General features: G+C 45.1%; 1 protein-coding gene across 1 annotated transcript in view; it reads left to right on the top strand.

Annotated features, from left to right (window-relative positions):
* Setd7 (SET domain containing 7, histone lysine methyltransferase) overlaps positions 1-19,633 on the top strand; it is a 77,538-nt gene that overhangs the window by 19,245 nt on the left and 38,660 nt on the right. Inside the window, exon 3 of the mRNA XM_045130634.1 lies at positions 12,817-13,018. Coding sequence (XP_044986569.1) covers positions 12,817-13,018 — 202 coding nt within the window. The remainder of the gene's footprint in view (positions 1-12,816; positions 13,019-19,633) is intronic.

Genomic DNA, 19,633 nt, shown 5'->3' with positions numbered 1-19,633 from the left:
ACTCTCTCTCTCTCTCTGTATCTGCCTCTTTCTCTCTGTCGCTCTCAAATAAATAAATAAAAATAAACAAAAACTTTAAAAATTATATTTTAAATCCGCTGACTTTCTTTGTAAGATGCCCATTCACTAATTTCTATTCCTATCACTGGAATGTCTGTAAGCCAAATAGTAGATTCAAGGAATGATAGGATTTAGCAAGGACGTCAGGAATTTCCCTGGTTAGTTTTGGGGTAAAAAGTGATAAAACCTCAAAGTGAGAAGGTCAGTATAACTGCTTTTATTACATACCATGAGCAACATGGTGGCATGACCTCAAACAAGTTGTGATATTTTATAAGCCCAAAATTGATCATGTAATGGGACATCTGCTAAAAAGACATGCTGCAAAAGTTAGTCATATGGGGCTGGAGAGATGGCTTAGTGGTTAAGGCATTTGCCTGTGAAGCCTAAGGATGCGGGTTTGACTCCCCAGTACCCCAGACGCACAAGGTGGTGGTTGCATCTGGAGTTCATTTCAGTGGCTGGGGGCCCTAGCACGCCCGTTCTCTCTCTCCCTCAATCTCCAATAAATAATTAATTTTTTTAAAGTCATATGCTTGAAAAAAAGCTGATCATGGTATTCTCACAGTGCGATCTGATATATGATGTTCTGAGTGTTAATAAGTAGAGAAATGAGATTTGGAACTGGAGGGCTCATTCCTGCAAAGTGAATTATTTCTGGCACTAAGACATTGCTAATAATCCCATTAAATAATCTCTTTTTTTTTTTTTTCTTTTTTTGGTTTATCGAGGTAGGGTTTCACTCTAGCCCAGGCTGACCTGGAATTCACTATGTAGTCTCAAGCTGGCCTTTAACTCATAGTGATCCTCCTACCTCAGCCCCCTGAGTGCTGGGATTAAAGGCATGAACCACCACGCCTGGCTCTGGAGCACCTGTTTTGAGACTGAGCACAAGAATTGTTAACTGAGTTGTTTAATGTGTGATAAAGTGCTTTGAGTACATTACCTGTCTTTGCAGTATTGAGTATGATCAGTAGAAAGAGACTAGGAATATTCCAGCCTCCCAGAGCTTCCCAAATCATATATTCCAGCCTCCCACATGAGGCAAAAATCCCTCCTATGTTCCTGATAGTCGTCCAGTTTTGTCCAATACAAATATATTCACTTGTATTCCAAAGAATAGCACTAGTTGAGGCAAAGGACTTTGTGCCATACGAGAAGAAAGCGTGGGAAAGAAATGGGCATCTTCTCTTGCTGGCAAAGTCTGCTGGGCCCGGGTTCAACTCACCAGTCCCCACATAAAGCCAAATACACAAAGAGACACTTTTGTCTGGAGTTTATTTTTAGTGGTAAGGGGCCCTGTCCTGCCCATATGCTCATCTTATCTCTCTCTCCTTGCAATAAATAAATAAAAATACGTTTTTAGGAAGAGAGATGGACCTAGAGATGGGCTCAGCAGTTAAAGGCACTTGCTTACAAACCCTGATGGCCAAGGGTCAACTCCCCAGTACCCACATTAAAGTCAGATGCACAAAGTGGTACATGCATCTGGAGTTCAGTTGCAGGGGCTAGAGGCCTTGATGCACTGATTTCTCTCTCCCTCTCTCTGTATCTCTCTCTCTTTCTTTCCCTCCCTCCCTCTTTTTCTCACTCTCTCTTAAATAAAGAAATAAATAAAGCCAGGGGTGGTGGTACACGCCTTTAATCCCAGCACTCGGGAGGCAGAGGTAGGAGGATCGCCATGGGTTTGAGGCCACCCTGAGACTATATAGCGAATTCCAGGTCAGCCTGGGCTACAGTGAGACCCTACCTCAAAAAATAAATAAAAATAGGGGCTGGAGAGGTGGCTTAGTGGTTAAGGCATTTGCCTGCAAAGCCAAAGGATCCTGGTTTGATTCCCCAGGACCCACGTTAGCCAGATGCACAAGGGGGCGCACGCATCTGGAGTTCGTTTGCAGTGGCTAGAGGCTGTGGCGTGCCCATTCTCTCACTCTCTCTCCCTCTTTCTGTCTGTCAAGTAAATAAATAACTAAAAATATTTAAATTTTTTAAATAAATAAATAATAAATAGATAATTAGGATAGGAAACCTGGATATCTACTTCTCAACACTGGACACAGTGCCTTCTTAGCAAAGCAGATTGCCCAGTTTCATTGTTTCTGTGATGAAACTAGGTACAGAGTGGCTAGATCACTTACACGAAGTCTTTCGCCATCAGAGTTGAGCTGAGGTGAATTCACGTCAATAGCTCTCCCGCTTTCACCACGTCTGCTCCCCATCCTGGTGAGAAGCCAGGAGGGGGCGGTGGCTCTGCTGCCCTTCTTTGTGCGTTCCTTCATTGTCTTTGAGGTCACACTCAGTGGCTGTAATTGTTCCAGGGAGCCCTGGGGTGAACGCAGCTCCTTTTCTGTGGGCACTTTAGCGCTTGGGACAGGACTGACAAAAGGTGTCCTTGAGGATTGAATTCAGAAGAGTCCCCTTCTTGCTACCTGGTCTCCCCACTTGTAAAACGGAGATAAGTGTGCCTATTCCTCAGGGTTGTGATCAAATGAGCAAAGCTGTAAGGAGAGTGGACAGGAGAGCTGGGGAAATGGCTCATAGGCAAAGTGCTTGCCACTCACGTGTGAGGAGGGTCCAAGGCTGGAGTTCTAGTACCCATTTAAAAGCTGGGCAGAGCTGGGCAGAGTAGGAGGAGCGCCGTGAGTTCAAGGCCACCCTGAGCCTACACAGTGAATTCCAGGTCAGTCTAGGCTAGAGCAAGACCCTACCTCAAAAAAAGATAATAAATTCAAAAAAAAAAAAAAAAAGCTGAGCATGACAGCATGCACCTATAATCCCAGTGCCAGGGAGTCAGATAGAGAAGGAAGCCTGGGGCATGCCGGGCCAGCCAGTCTGACCAAATCGGCGAGCTCTAGATTCAGTGCAAGACACTGAATCTGAAAAAAATAAAGCGGGGCTGGAGAAATGGCTCGGCGGTTAAGGGACTTGCCTGCAATGCCTAATGACCTGGGTTCGATTCCCTAATACCCACGTAAAGCCAGACGCACAAAGTGATGTATGCATCTGGAGTTTATTTGCAGTGGCTAGAGGCCCTGGTGCACCCATTCTTATTCTCTCTCTCTTGCTCTCTCGCTCTCTGTCTCTCCTCTCTCTTCTTGCAAATACATAAATAAAAATATATTTTTGAAAAGTGAAAAGCAAGCTGGGCATGGTGGCACACGCCTTTAATCCCAGCAGAGGTAGGAGGATTACCATGAGTTCAAGGCCACCCTGAGATTACATAGTGAATTCCAGATCAGCCTGGGCTAGAGCGAGACCCTACCTCAAAAAAAAAAAAAAAAAAAAAAAAAAAGGTAAAAGGCAACCCAGGACATTGCCTGTAACCTGTACATGCACACATGTACACACTCACACACACACATGCATACCACAAACAACTACCACATGCAAAAATAAATAAATAAGTAAGTAAAATCTTGGAAAGCCTAGCATGCCTCGTGGTGAGGGACAATCTTTGTCATCATTGTTACCACTGTATTATTAGTTGGTAACAGTGCCTGGGAGATACATAGGAAAAACATCAAAATGTCTGGTGTTTTCTTGTCCCTAAATTCTCACACCACAGTCCACATACCTGCACACATATAAACACACACGCCACACAAAAACTAAAGTTCACTAATCACTCTGTTATTTTGAGTCGAAATTGGATCCTGTAGACTTGTCTATCTTCTGGTAAAAGGATCAAAATAAATCTGCAATATGTTCATACTGTACAGTTCTTCAGTCTCTCACTAAACCTGGAGCTGACTTCATTTGTTTGTTATTTTGTTTGTTTGTTTGTTTGTTTGTCAGACTAGCTGATCAACAAGCCCCAGTGATTCTTCTAACATTTTTAAAAATTTATTTGCAAGCAGAGAGAGAGAGAGAGAGAGAGAGAGAGAATAGGCATGCCAGGGCCTCCAGCCACTGCAAACAGACTCCAGATCCAAGTGCCACTGTGCATCTGGCTTTATGTGAGTACTGGGGAATCGAACCCAGTCTTCAGGGTTTACAGGCAAGCGTCTTAACCACTGAGCAATCTCCCCAGCCCTCTCCTAGCTTTTTTTTTTTTTTTAACTCAAGCCCTCTGGAGCCCTTCTGATGTTTGCCTGGTGTTGCAGTTACTTTGTCATTGCTGAGACAAAGTAGCATCTTATGGGAGGAAAGGGTTTATTTCAGGCTTACAGAATCCAGGGAAAGTTCCGCCATGGCGGAAGAAGCGGGCTCACTTCCCTAGATCCAGGGGAGAGGGAGGCCACCGGCCCACCAGCAGGAACGAACAGCCAGAGCTCCATCCAATGGGCTTTCTATTATACACCTACTAAGGCTGAACTGAAGACCCCAGTGACAGATCTTTTCCCCAGCAGGGCTCCACCCATTGGAGACTCAAGATGCAGCCTCAATCTTAATCAAAAACCTCTGAGGATATGGGGGGGGGTTGTACAAACACATTCAAAACACCCCATATGGCAAACCCTCTTACCTGCTAAACCATCCCCCAGCCCCTCACGTTCCTGTTTTCAGCGTGCAGTGATTGATAGTTATTCACTCCATCCTTCTCCCATTCAATTGGATCATTTATAAGTTATTGAAGAGTGCTATTTCTTGCTTTTTTAAAAAGTAGATTTAGAGTAGTTTTTAAAATTCCTTCGACTGGGCTAGAGAGGCAGCTTAGCGGTTAAGATGTTTGCCTGCAAAACCAAAGGACCCAGGTTCGATTCTCCAGGAACCCCATTAGCCAGATGCACAAGGGGACGCGTGCATCTGGAGTTCGTTTGCAGTGGGAGGCCCTGGCACACCCACTCTCTCCCTCTCTCTGTACCTGCCTATTTCTGCATCTCTCTTTCTCTCTAATAAATAAATAGAGGCGCCGGGCGTGGTGGCGCACGCCTTTAATCCCAGCACTCGGGAGGCAGAGGTAGGAGGATCGCCGTGAGTTCAAGGCCACCCTGAGACACCATAGTGAATTCCAGGTCAGCCTGGGCTAGAGTGAGACCCTACCTCAAAAAAGCAAAAAAAAAAAAAAAAAAAAAGCAAAAAATAATAATAATAAAATAAATAAATAGAAATAAAATATTTTTAAAAAATAAAAATTCCTTGGGCTATCTCACGTGTTTCCTTAGTAGAAAGCATGCTGTCACACCCGCAAAGGTGCATGCTGAGGAACAGCTGAGTTTGTGTCCGTGCTCTAGACGGTACTCAAAGCTCTGGACATAAATTAACCCATTTAATTCTTCTAAGAATTCTATTAGTGGCTCCAGCCCACAAATGAAACAATGAAGTCCAGAGAGTTAAATACACTGTCCTAGCACGCAATGCAGGCAGTGTGCCTGGGTTACAAGGACTGCGTGCATCCAACGCCTTCCAGGCTGCTCAAGTCAAAATGCTCCCCCTTCCCAGCTCTCTCCCCCTTCCCATGAGGAGCACTGCCCTGGCTGATGTTTTGCTGTATGTGTGTGTTAGGGAGGAGAAACCCATGGATACGTAATTCCTAATTAGTTCCTCAGAAAAAGTTTGCAGTCTGGTTAGAGAAATAGCAAACAGGGGCTGGAGAGATGGCTTAGTGGTTAAATGGACTTACTTGAAAGACTGGGGGCCCAGGTTCAAGTCTCCAGATCCCACATAGAGCCAGACATGCATCTGGAGTTCATTTGCGATGGCAGAAGGCCTTGGCATGCTCATGATTCCTCTCTCTCTCTCCCAAATAAATATTTATTTATTTATTTATTTATTTATTTATTTATTTGACAGAGAAAGAGGGAAAGACAGAGAGAGAGAATGGGTGCGTCAGAGCCTCCAGCCACTGAAAAAAAAACTCCAGACATGTGTGCCCCCCACGCATCTGGCTAACATGGGTCTTGGGCAAATACCTTAACTACTAAGCCATCCCTCCAACCCCCAGATAAATAATTTTTTTAAAAAGAAATAGCAAACATTTTTTTGCAGTGCAAAAAATATTGTTTTGAGGTTGGAGAGATGGCTTAGCTGTTAAGGCACTTGCCTGCAAAGCCAAAGGACCCAAGTTCGATTCTCCAGGACCCATGTAAGCCAGATGCACAAGGGGGCACATGCATCTGGAGTTCATTTGCAGTGGCTGGAGGCCCTGGCACACCCATCCCCCCCTTAAATAAATAAATAAATAGTTTAAAAATATTATTTTTACAGAGGATGGAATCCAGGACTTGGTTCATGCTGAGCAAGTGCTCTGTCACCAAGCAACACCACACTCCCCTCCTCGGCCTGGAGCACATGATTTGACATGGTCTAGCAAGCTGCTGAGGTCAGGATAGACTTGGTGGGGAAGAAGGGCCCCCCAAGGAAGAGGAGGAGGCTCTGGGTAGGACCAAAACATGACTCTCAGTCCACTTTTTTCAAGAAAGATTAGACAGCTAATTCTAGATATCTACTTTTCAAATATAGCCACGTAGCACCACGTTAGTGGCTACAAAACAGCATCATTTCTTCTTGGGTTCTTTTATTTTGAGTAGAAAAATGCCAGAATTGAGAATACTCATTATTATTTCAGGACTGTTTTTGTTTGAATGAAAAAGAGAGAAGAAGAAGGAAATGTGGGGAGGGAGGAAAAGGAAGGAAGGGGCAGAGAGAGAGAAAGAGAACGGGCATGTCAGGGCCTCCCGCCACTGCAAACAAATTCCATACACGTGTGTCACCTTGTGCATCTGGCTTACATGGGCACTGGGGGATCAAACCTGGGTCCTCAGGCTTCAAAGGCAAGCACCTTAACAGCTAAACCATCTCTCCAGCCACCATGTTATTTTATAACTGATCTGCAAATCCTGCATCTTGTAGCTTGCATCATGAACTTGAAAGCTATTGGCAGACTAGTCGGTCGGGATAATTCTACCCAAACACACACAGGAACTTTGAATGCAGCTAATAATCCAAAGCCCAAGGGGTTGCCAGGACCAACAAACAGAACATTCAGTTGTACCGAAGAATCAAACAACACAAGTGGTGTTTTTATATTTCCATTTTCTATTCAGTATTTGGAACCTATACATGCTAAATTTTGTTGTGGGGAATTGAAATTTAAATGGGCAATCCTAAAACTGAAGATAGACATACCCTTCAAGGCTCAGGGACCATGGTGGAGGAGGTGGCCGAAAGACTGTAAGAGCCAGGAAAAGGGGAAGAGTGCTTTGCAATAAAGTCTTTCAGACACAAATGTCCATGAATGATACTAGCTGCACAAGACCTACGAAGTAGGATAAAAGCTAATGACATCAAAATAGAAGAGAGGGGCTGGAGAGATGGCTTAGTGGTTAAGTGCTTGCCTGTGAAGCCTAAAGACTCCAGTTCGAGGCTCTATTCCCCAGGACCCACGCTAGCCAGATGCACAAGGGGGCGCACGCATCTGGAGTTCGTTTGCAGTGGCTGGAGGCCCTGGTGCGCCCATTTTCTTTCTCTCTCTCCCCCCCGCCACTCTTTCTCTCTCTGTCTCTCATAAATACATATAAATATAAACACGCATACACAATAGAAGAGAGGGGCTGGAGAGATGGCTTAGTGGTTAATGTGCTTGCCTGTGGTTCAATTGCCCAGTACCCGCATAAGTCACATGGGCAAGATGGCACATGCGTCTGGAGTTCGTTTGCAGTGGCTGAAGCACTCCCATTCTCCCTCTCTCTCCCTCTCTGTCTCTCTGTCTCTCTCTCTCTCTCTGTCTCTCTCTCTCTCTCTCTCTCTCTCTCTCACACACACACACACACACACACACTACAATTTAATAAATAAAATATTTAAAAAATAGAAGAGAGGATCTGGAGGGATGGCTTAGTGGTTAAGACATTTGCCTGCAAAGCCGAAGGACCCAGGTTCGATTCCCAGGACCCACATAAGCCAGATGCACAAGGAGGCGCACATGTCCGGAGTTTGTCTGCAGTGACTGGAGGCCCTGGTGTGCCCGTTCTCTCTCCCTCCTCTCTCTCACTCTCTCTCTCTTTCTCCCTCTTTCCCTATCAAATAAATAAATAATTTTTTTTAAAGTAGAAGAAAGAGCAGTTGAAAAGAAGGGATTTAGGGCAGAGCATGCAGGAGGGGGAAAAGGGAAGGTGGTGGAATCATGGTATATTGTCTATTTGCATAGAGGTTGTCAATAAAACGTTTTTAAGCCAGGCGTGGTGGCACACGCCTTTAATCCCAGCACTTGGGAGGCAGAGGTAGGAGGATCGCCATGAGTTCGAGGCCACCCTAAGACTACATAGTGAATTCCAGGTCAGCCTGGGCTACAGTGAGACCCTACCTCAAAAAAAACAAAAAAATAAATAAACAAAAGTTTTTAAAAATATTTTTAAAATGAGGATAAGACAGCCATGGTAGCTCACATAAAGATAACCACAGCACTCGGGAGGCAGAGGTAGGAGGATCGCTGTGAGTTTGAGACCAGCCTGAGACTACAGAGTGAATTCCAGGTCAGCCTGGACTAGAGTGAGACCCTACCTCAAAAAAAAACAAAAAAAAAAAAAAGAAGAAGAAGTATAAATGACTAAGTAGGGCTTTGTTTTTGCACTGTATGTCACATTATTATGTCAGTTGATTAGTAATCCCTCACCAAGGTTCTTTTCTTTTTAAACTGTGTGAGTCTAATGACAGCTGAGTCTCATTAATTCCAACCTCACTAATTTGGGATTTTGATTATTTCTGCAAGAGCTATATTAAAGTGTGCCTCATTCTCATCATGAATTTAATAAGCCTATTTGTCATTGATAATACAAACAAAAGTGAAAAAGATCTATTTATCTCCTTGGGAGGCTATAATAGTGTAATTACAATATCACCTGAGGCTATTGCCATTTAGCCTGTGCTTTTCTTTTTTTCTTTTTTGTTTCTTTTTTTGGGGGGGAAGGGGTGTTCAGGTAGCTCACTGTAGCCCAGGCTGACCTGGATAATCTCAGGGTGGCCTTAAACTTATGGCAGTCCTCTTACCTCAGCCTTCTGAGTGCAGGGATTGAAGGCATTTGCCACCAGGCCTAGCTTGTTTCATTCAGATAGACAGACAGACAGACAGATAGATATAAAGATAGATACACATACACACACACACACACACACACACACACACACACATATTATTTATTTGAGAGAGAGAGATAGAGAGTGACACAGAGAAAGACTGGGTGCTCCAGGGCCTCCAACCACTGCAGACGAGCTCCAGGTGCATATGCCTCCTTGTGCATCTGGCTTACGTGGGTCCTGGAGAATCAAACCAGGGTCTTTTGGCTTTGCAGGCAAATGCCTGAACCACTAAGCAATCTCTCCAGTCCCACATTTCTTTTTTTTTTTTTTTTTCGAGGTAGTGTCTCACTCTGGCTCAGGCCGACCTGGAATTCACTATGTAGTCTCAGGGTGGCCTCGAACTCACGGCGATCCTCCTACCTCTGCCTCCCGAGTGCTGGGATTAAAGGCGTGCGCCACCACGCCCGACTCCACATTTCATTCTTAATCATAATAAGACAAGACTTCACCAGGCAGAGTCAGGGGCATACACCTCAGTCCCCACACCCCATTTTAAACCATACCTGCTCCATTAGATACCCAAGGTATGCTGTCCCCCTGACTCAGTACGTGCGGTGTGCTTGTTCCCTGTGACCCAGTCCTGGTCCTCCAGGCAGGGTTCCCTTTTTAGACATTCCTGTTGGAGAGCATTTGTTCTGTACACCATAGCTGAACTAATGATAAAATAATCCAGCTGTCTTTGTTTCTAAATATTCTACCTTAAAATGTAGGATAATTTTTTTTTAATGATTTGAGCTGCCCTTCCCCTTTACAAAGGAAACTTTTGATAAAGTGAGTTTGACTACATGAGCCAACAGTGAAAAGATGTTTCTGAACTTTCCGGTGTGTTTTCTGAATACGGGGGGGCCGGGAGGCCTAGTGAAATCAACATGAGCATGCTGGAAGATTTCTTTACCTGGCTGCTAATGTCACTAGCAAAATTCTCTCTCCTCATCGCCACTGGCCATGACTATGAGTGTGTGTGTGTGTGTGTGTGCGCGTGTGTACACAACTACGTATCACATCACCATGACTCCACGGACACTAGATATCACAGTGCTCCTGCAGGGTTATCAAGTGACCTAAGTGTGTAGCCACGTGTGCCATCAAGGTTTGTGTGAGTACACTTGTGTTGTGATGCTCACACAATCAAGAAAAGACCTAGTGATACATTTCTGAGAGCACTTCCATGTCATTGAGTGGCACACAGCTGTACACATCTCTCTGTCTCTCTCTCTCTCTCACACACACACACGCACACACACTAAAATAAATCCCCATGTCTTTCAGAGAGCAAGGGGGCACCTTTTTTTTTTTTTTTTTTTTTTTTTTTTTTTTGGTTTTTCAAGGTAGGGTCTCACTCTAGCCCAGGCTGACCTGGAATTCACTATGGAGTCTCAGGGTGGCCTCGAACTCACGGCAATCCTCCTACCTCTGCCTCCCGAGTGCTGGGATTAAAGGCGTGCGCCACCACGGCCCGGCTAAGGGGGAGCCTTTTGAATGGACAGCTGGTACGACTGTTACTATTGTGACTGCAGTCTTAGTAGCCTGGGGCTCGGGCAGTGACTCTGCAGGAAGCATTTGCTGCACAAACATGAGGACCTGAATTCAGACAACCTGCCTCTCACGTAAAAACCAGGAGTGGTGGCACACACCTATAATCCCATTGCCAGGGAAGCAGAGACCGGGAGATCTCCAGGGCTCACTGGCTAGCTAGTCTAGCTGAATCAGGTAAGCTCCAGGGTCAGTGAAAGACCCTGTTTCAAAAAATAAGGTGGGGCTAGAGAGATGGCTTAGCGGTTAAGCGCTTGCCTGTGAAGCCTGAGGACCCCGGTTCGAGGCTCGGTTCCCCAGGTCCCACGTTAGCCAGATGCACAAGGGGGCGCACGCGTCTGGAGTTCGTTTGCAGAGGCTGGAGGCCCTGGCGCGCCCATTCTCTCTCTCTCCCTCTATCTGTCTTTCTCTCTGTCTATCGCTGTCAAATAAATAAATAAATTAAATTAAAAAAAAAATAAGGTGGACAGGCTGGAGAAAAGTACTAGCGGCTAAAGCACTTCCTTAGAAGCCTACGGACCCAGGTTCAATTCCCCAGAACCCATGTAAGCCATTTGCACAAGGTGGCACGTGTATCTGGAGTTTGTTTGCAGTGGATAGAGGCCTTGGCACACTCATTCTCTCTCTCTCTCTCTCTCTCTCTCTCTCTCTCTCTCTCTCTCTTTTCTGTCTCTCACAAATAAATAAAGTATTTTAAAAATAAAGTGGTGCCAGGCATGGTGGCACACGCCTTTAATCCCAGCACTCGGGAGGCAGAGGTAGGAGGATCACCATAAGTTCGAGGCCAGAGTGAGACTACATAGTAAATTCCAGGTCAGCCTGAGCCAGAGTGAGACCTTACCTTAAAAAACCAAAAAATAAAAATAAAATAAAGTAAATAAATAAAGTGGAGAGTGAGTGAGAGAAGTTACTCAATTCTGACCTCTGGCCTATGCACACACATGTATACCCACACATACACACATGTACACAAGTACACACACACATGCGAGAAAAATTAGTGACTTGAACCAAACACGGGCATTTATACATTCTAAACCTAGTTTGCATGGCAGAAGACTCCAGTCTATGCAGCATCTGCAGAAGCCTTGAAAACTGCCCCATGCAGCTGGACTCCTCCAGGAAAATTCAGCGGGGCAGCTTGTAGGGAGGGAAGGTTCCAACAGAATTTCTGGTACCCCCTGTAGGTGGGCACCTAGCTAAGTGCTTTGGAAGCATGCTTGATTCTATGAGACTTGTTTTCAGTTTCACTTCTTTTTTTTTTTCTATTTTATTTCTTTTTTTTAATTTATTTATTTGAGTGTGACAGAGAGAGAAAGAGGCAGAGAGAGAGGGAGAGAGAGAGAGAGAGAATGGGTGCACCAGGGCCTCCAGCCACTGCAAACAAACTACAGACATGTGCGCCCCCTTGGGCATCTGGCTAACGTGGATCGTGGGGAATCAAGCCTCCAACCAGGGTCCTTAGGCTTCACAGGCAAGCGCTTAACCGCTAAGCCGTCTCTCCAGCCCCTATTTTATTTCTTTATTTACTTATTTCAGAGAGAGAGGGGCGGATAGGGAGAAAGAGAATGGAGGAGCCAGGGTCTCCAGCCACTGCAAACAAATGCTAGACACATGCACCACCTTGTGCATCTGGCTTACGTGGGTCCTGGGGAACCAAACCCGGGACCTTAGGCTCCACAGGCAAATGCCTTAACCATCTTAGCCATCTCTCCAGCCCTCAGTTCCACTTCTGACCCTTCTCTTTCTTTTGGTAGAGAAATATGATTCACAGGAGTCGAGAGGTTCTGGGCTCTGTCTTCTTCATCTTACCTGTCTTGCTGGAGCGTGTTCCCTGCCATCAGTCTATAGGAATTGAGGACAATGGTGGGCTTGAAACAGAGCTAGGCACTCGGGCCCCAGAGATCAACATGGAATGTCTTCCTCAGTCACTCTCACCTTAGTTGGTGAGACAAGTTCTCTCAGGGGACCCAGAGCTTACAGGCGGGCCTTGACCCAGGAGCCCTCCTGTCCCTGCCTCCCTAGCACTGGGGTCATAGGTGTGTGCTGTCACGCCCAGTTTTACACAAGCACTGGGGACTGGAACTCAAGTCTTCATGCTTGTGTGGCACTTTAGCCACTGAGCCATCTCTCCAGCCCACCAATCCCGCTTTGAAGAGGGTCCAATCACAGCCTGACTTGTTCCTGTCCTCTCCCATCTCACAGCACCCTGGAGGGGTACTATGTGGACGATGCCCTGCAGGGCCAGGGCGTTTACACCTATGAGGATGGAGGCATTCTCCAGGGCACGTACGTAGACGGAGAGCTGAACGGTCCGGCCCAGGAATATGACCCAGACGGGAGACTGATCTTCAAGGGACAATACAAAGACAACATTCGCCATGGAGTGTGTTGGATCCATTACCCAGTAAGCCCACGCCTGCAACACGGCTCAACTCGTCATGATGAAAAGTCAAATGTGTTCTCTGTGTCTGAGCTTGTGAACCTAGGAAATCTTGAATCCTAATAGCAGAAGCTTAAGCCAAGGGCCCGTGAACCATGCCTTCTGCATCGTTCACTATGGCCTTCCATTGTTACACCCTGGATTTATTGTTACTGTTCTTCAGAGTCATTTGTGTTTTAAAAGATTTAGTCATGGTTGAGGTGAATTTCATTTTATTGTGCCATTAGTAAAGCAAAAATATATTGCTTTTAATTACTTTGGCATATAGAAAGAGTGGGTGGAATATTTCATTGTTGCTATTAATTTTATCGCATTTCTTGTATGTAAGATTGAATCCAGCAATTTCCAGGCTTTTCAGAATTACTTTTTTGTTTTGAAAACTGCCCATGCATTGTTGCTTGATTTTATAGTCTCTTCACTACTTTTTTTTAGGTTAGTGTATTTTTAAAATATTTTATGCATTTATTTACTTGAGAGAGAGAAAGAGAAATAGAGGGAAAGGGGAAGAAAAGGAGAGCACCAGGGCCTCCAGCCACTACAAATGAACTCCATACATATGCTCCACCTTGTGCGTCTGGGTTACGTGGGTACTGGGGAATCGAACCTGCATCCTTAGGCTTCATAGGCATGCGCCATAATCACTAAGCTATTTCTCCAACCCCACTCTTCACAACTTTTAAAGGCGATTTATAGACTATATTGCTTAAAGTAAAATGGTTTAAATTTACTTACTTTTGAGTATTTGATAACAGTGATATTTCTGGAGTTTATTGCAGAAAATTGTAATAAGGGAAAAAAATGTGGCTGGAAATTAATGATCTAATTTTCATTTGCATTTCAAATATCCCATCTGTTATTGGTGAATTTCCAAAAAAAAAAAAAGTTTCAGAGAATAGACCTTAGGACATATTCTATTTAATATTTTATCATGTCCAGAGCTTAAATCAAAATATATTTCTGCTTACTCTAAACCCTATTCTCTTATGATTATTCATAACAGTCCAGGTGCAGTGGTAACACACCTGTAATTCAGCACTTGAGAGGTAGAGGCAGGAGGATCAAGGGCGTAGTAACATTTGACTACATATTATGTTCAAGGCCAGCTTAAACTGTCTCAAAACAACAAACAAAGCCAGGTGTGGTGTACACGGCTTTAATCCCAGCACTCGGCAAGGGTAGGAGGATCACCATGACTACAGAGTGAATTCCAGATCAGTCTAGACTAGAGTGAAACCCTACCTTGAAAAATCAAAAAAAAAAAAAAATTATTATAGGTATAACAAGAAAAGTAACCCCCACTAAATGTATTTACACATTATTATTCCTTAAAAATTGGTTAAGGGGGACTGGAGAGATGGCTTAGCAGTTAAGGCACATGCCTAAGAAGCCAAGGACCCCGGTTCAATTCTCCAGGTCCCATGTAAGCCAGACACACATGGTGGCGCATACATCTGGAGTTTGTTTGCAGTGGCTAGAGGCCCTGGTATGCCCATTCTCACATACACACTCTCTCTCCCTCTCTCTGTCTCTAATAAATAAAAATAAAAATAAAAATTTTTTTAAAAAATGGTTAAGGGGCTAGAGAGATGGCTTAGCAGTTAAGGCACTTGCCTAGGCCTAAGGTCCCAGGTTTGATTCCCCAGTACCCGGGTAAGCCAGATGTACAAGGGAGCACATGTGTCTGCAGTTAATTTGCAATGGCTGGAGGCCCTGCCGCATCCGTTCTCTCTCTTTATCTACTTCTCTCTCTCTCTCAATCTCTCTCATAAATAAACATCAGTTAAGGGCTGAGGAGATGGCTCAGTGGTTTAGGGCACTTGCCTGCAAAGCTGAACGACCAGGGTTTGATTCCCCAGTGCCCACGTAAAGCCTGGATTCTCCTTAGCATAGAGCTGCATTTGAAATCTGAAAACACAGCTACATTTTACCTTGTCTGCTTGACGAGTCATTGGTTAATACCAAGGAGAAGGCTCTGCCATGGGAAGGAAGCACTGGGAAGGTTTTAGAATTCTTTCAGAGCTGGTCGGCAGCACCTGACTCTGCTCCATCACTGCACACAACCAGAATCAGTCAGGAAAAAGACCCGGGGGCTCCCAGCGCTGGCTTGTGTGTGGTGGCGCTGGATTGAGATGTGGTGCGGTCCCAGGCCAAGGTGAGCTTCTGTCTCTTGTCCTTTGAACTGAGCAGCTGGCCAGCAGCTCGGATGCCTGACGTCTCTCCTGAAGATGTGGCTGTGATGGGAACGCTTTCCATCAAGTAGAGAGGGCCCAGCAGGCCTGAGGGCACTGCCAGGAGACCCCAGGAGAGGGTGGGAAAAAATAAGACCATGTGAGCCTTTATCTTTGTTTAATTTTTTTATTTATATTTTTTGCAAGTAGAGAGATAACAATCACAGAGAGAGAGCAGGTCAGGGCCTCTAGCCACTGCAAACGAACTCCAGATGCATGCCCCACTTTGTGCATCTGGCTTTACGTGGGCACTGAGGACTCGGATCTGGGCTGCGAGGCTTTGCAAGCATGCACTCCATGCCTGAACGCTGTGATGCCAGAAATTCACCTCCATGCCTATTTGCTCACTGCTGGAAATCGAACCCAGGGCTTCACACAGACAAGAGTTCTACCAACTAAGCTACATCTCTAAGCCCATCCCTTTATCCTTTTTTGTTCCCTCTCCTGCCTCCCATCCCCTGAAGACCCTCCTCTTTCAAAGTGTTCCCTCCTCTGTCATGTTATCTCATTCCTTTTTTACAAGTTTTTTTTTTAATTTTTTATTTATTTATTTGAGAGCGACAGACACAGAGAGAAAGACAGATAGAGGGAGAGAGAGAATGGGCGCGCCAGGGCTTCCAGCCTCTGCAAACAAACTCCAGACACGTGCGCCCCCTTGTGCATCTGGCTAACGTGGGACCTGGGGAACCGAGCCTCGAACCGGGGTCCTTAGGCTTCACAGGCAAGCGCTTAACCGCTAAGCCATCTCTCCAGCCCATGTTATCTCATTCCTTTAAAAAAAAAAAAAAAAAAAAAAACTTTTATTAGCTGGGCGTGGTGGCACACACCTTTAATCCCAGCACTCAGGAGGCAGAGGTAGAAGGATTGCTGTGAGTTTGAGGCCAGCCTGAGACTACATAGTGAATTCCAGGTCAGCCTGGGCTAGAGTGAGACCCTACCTCGGGGAAAAAAAAAAAAACACCTTTTATTGAAAATTTCCATAAATATAAACAATATCCCATGATAATCCCCCACATACCACCCTTCCTTTTCCTTCTTCTCAAATCCCCCTCCACTGAATCTCTTCTTCTTTCCAACTCGTCTCTCTTCTATTTTGATTTCATCAGGGGTTTTTTTCCCTCCTATTATGCAGATCTTTATGTAGGTAGCATCAGCCACCATGAATTTCAAGGTCACTTTGTATCTGGAAGACCGTCCTGTAAGCCGTCTTCCCCTCCCTTTGCTCTTACATTCTTTCCACCACCTTTTCCACAATGGGTCTGCAGCCCTGGAGGGTGTGATAGAGGCGTCTCATTTAGCGCTTGCAGTACACAGCCTCACGGCGCTGGGATGAACTTCCAAACCAGGCACGGTTACGGGAGGAAGGGAATTTATTTGAAACTTACACATTCAGGGGAAGTTCCATAATGACAGAAGAAGCTGGGCCCCCTTTCACAGGCCCACCAAAAAAAAGCAAGCAAGCACACTTCAGGAATTCAGACACTTTGCACATCTTAAGTTGGAATTCAGAACACCCTAAGGACCCCAGGATCCGCCCACAGTGACACCTCCCCCAGCCGGGTGGCAATAAAACTCCTGAATCTATTGGAGGACATCCATTCAAACCATCCCAGTGTGAACGTTCCACTGTCCTTTCTTCTCAGCACTTTGGTGAGTTTTTAGTTAGCCCAGTGGTCACTACCATCTGAAAAGAGAATCTTCTCTAGCCACAAGTGAGAGCATCATTGATACATGGGCATAAGCACAAGTATTTAGAGGGTAGTTTGTTGGGCATAATATATGCATTTAGCCAGACAACAGTAGTAGTTTCTCCTAGTGCTTATGACCTCACCAGCCATAGGCTTTTCAATAGGCTCTCAGTAGTAGGTATGTATTTCCTCCTGTGGAATGGGCCTCAAATCCCATCAGAGAGCAGTTAGTTTCCCCCATAGCAGACATGCCACCATTGCACCAGTTGGTAAATTTGGCCTGGCTGGCCAGCCATAAAACTTGCAGGGTCCACTGCTGATTAAGATTATTGATAACTTTTCTCCCCCATCAGGCTGCATAGCTTTTTCCAGCATCCTGACAGCTAGTCAACAGGGAAGATGCATCCCAGCTTGGCTCCAGCTTGATTTCTCACTGACTTGCAGTCCAAGCATGTGGAGTCTTCAGCAATAGGGTCTTACCATCTAGTTCTGATGGACAACCAGGAGCTTTGGCAATAGCCTGTAAAATTTAGGAATATCAGGGGTCTCCTAAGTTAACAACTCACTGGAAGGCATCCCACCCCTGGCACTGAAAAGTTGTTTTGTTTGTTTAAAAAATAAAAACAGGTATGGGCTGGAGAAATGGCTTAGCGGTTAAGGCATTTGCCTGACAAGCCAGAGGACCCAGGTTTGATTCCCTAGGATCCATGCAAGCCAGATGCACAAGGTGGTACACACATCTGGAGTTTGTTTACAGTGGCTAGAGGCCCTGGCATGCCCATTCTCTTTCTCTCCCTCTCTCACTGCCTCTTTCCCCACCCCCTCAAATAAATTTTTAAAATAAATAAATGAACAGGTATGGTGATACATCCAGCCTTATTTTATTTATTTTTATATATTTATTTGAAAGAGACAGAGAGACTGAGTATGGGGTATACAAAGGCCAGGGCCTCCTGCCACTGCAAACAAACTCCAGATGCTTGCACCATTTTGTGCATCTGGCTTTACATGGGTACTGGGGAGTTGAGCCTGGGCTGTTAGGCTCTGCAAGAAAGTGCCTTTAACTACTGAGCCATATCTCCAGCCCCTGAACACAGGTTTGTTTGTTTGGTTTTTTTTTTGTATTTTGGTTTTTTGTTTTGTTTTGTTTTTCGAGGTAGGGTCTCACTGTAGCCCAGGCTGACCTGGAATTCACTATGGAGTCTCAGAGCGGCCTCTAACTCATGGCAATCCTCCTACCTCTGCCTCCCGAGTGCTGGAATTAAAGGCGTGCACCACCACACCTGGCTGAACACAGTTTTTAATGAATGATTCACACACCCTTTTGAAAATGAAGATATTCCAGAGAAATAAATTCTTTCCCTTCAAAAGCAGAAGTTGAAATTATTGGAAGGAAATGATACAAGGCCCTGTTTTAAATACAGTAATGTTGATCGCTTCTATTAGTCACGGCATGTAAGAAACACAAGTTGCCTGAAGGCAGACCATGCACCAGAGATCACCCCGTTTATGCTGCGTTAGGAAGAATGAACTTGGGAAGAGAAAGAGCAGTAAACAGGGCCCTGTGTACGTACTAACCATGAAAAATGCTGCAAGTGTCATTCTGTGGAAGTGCTAGAATTTATTTTCCCACCAAAGACAATTGCACTATGATAAGATGTGGAAATCGTGTATGTGATATTATTCATTCTGTCTCTTAATAAGCAGTATTGAGGGGGTCACTCAAAGGTCACCCTGCCTCGCTGTCTTTGAGTAACTGTTCCTAGATCCTTGAATCAAGAAAATTAACCAAGCCTTTAGAAAGGTTGCGGCATTATTATTTTTTATCAAGCCCACAAAGATCTTAGATTTTTCTATGATATTCTAAGGGCCTTTGAGGGGGAGGCACTATCTCCAGCATCCATAACGTTAAATTACGCATCTTAACCTTTTAGTACTGTAAGTAACTCAAAAAGTGTTTGCCAGTTACCTGCTGCGTCCAACACCTACCGAGCTGCAGACTGAAGTAAAGTAGGCCCGTCTCTTCGTCTCTCCGGTAGAGGCAGGGAAATAAACGAAGCATTGCAAGAAAGAAGTGATGCGGAAGAAAGAAAACCTTTTGTTTATCTCCTAGAACATGCAAGAAACTCTATCCTGTTTTAAAGTATTTTATTTATTTATTTATTTGAGAGCGACAGACACAGAGAGAAAGACAGATAGAGGGGGAGAGAGAGAATGGGCGCGCCAGGGCTTCCAGCCTCTGCAAACGAACTCCAGACGCGTGCGCCCCCTTGTGCATCTGGCTAACGTGGGATCTGGGGAACCGAGCCTTGAACCGGGGTCCTTAGGCTTCACAGGCAAGCGCTTAACCGCTAAGCCATCTCTCCAGCCCTAAAGTATTTTATTTATTTATTTATTTGAGAGAGAACGAGGCAGGGGAAGAGAGAGAGAGAGACAGAAAGAGAGTGAGAGAGAGAAAGAGAGAATGGGCACATCAGAGCCTCCAGCCACTGCAAAGGAACTCCAGATGCATGTGCCACCTTGTGCATCTGGCTTATGTGGGTCCTGGGGAATTGAACCTGGGTCCTTAGGCTTCATAGGCAAGCACCTCGACCACTAAGCCATCTCTCCAGCCCTCCCCCAACGGATTCTTAAGAACATTTAAAAGGCTGGGAATGTGGCTC

This window comes from Jaculus jaculus, chromosome 12, assembly GCF_020740685.1.
Source record: "Jaculus jaculus isolate mJacJac1 chromosome 12, mJacJac1.mat.Y.cur, whole genome shotgun sequence".
NCBI classification, from domain to species: Eukaryota; Metazoa; Chordata; class Mammalia; order Rodentia; family Dipodidae; genus Jaculus; species Jaculus jaculus.
Note: the sequence above shows the minus strand (reverse complement) of the source record. Positions and strands in the feature narration are given on the sequence as shown.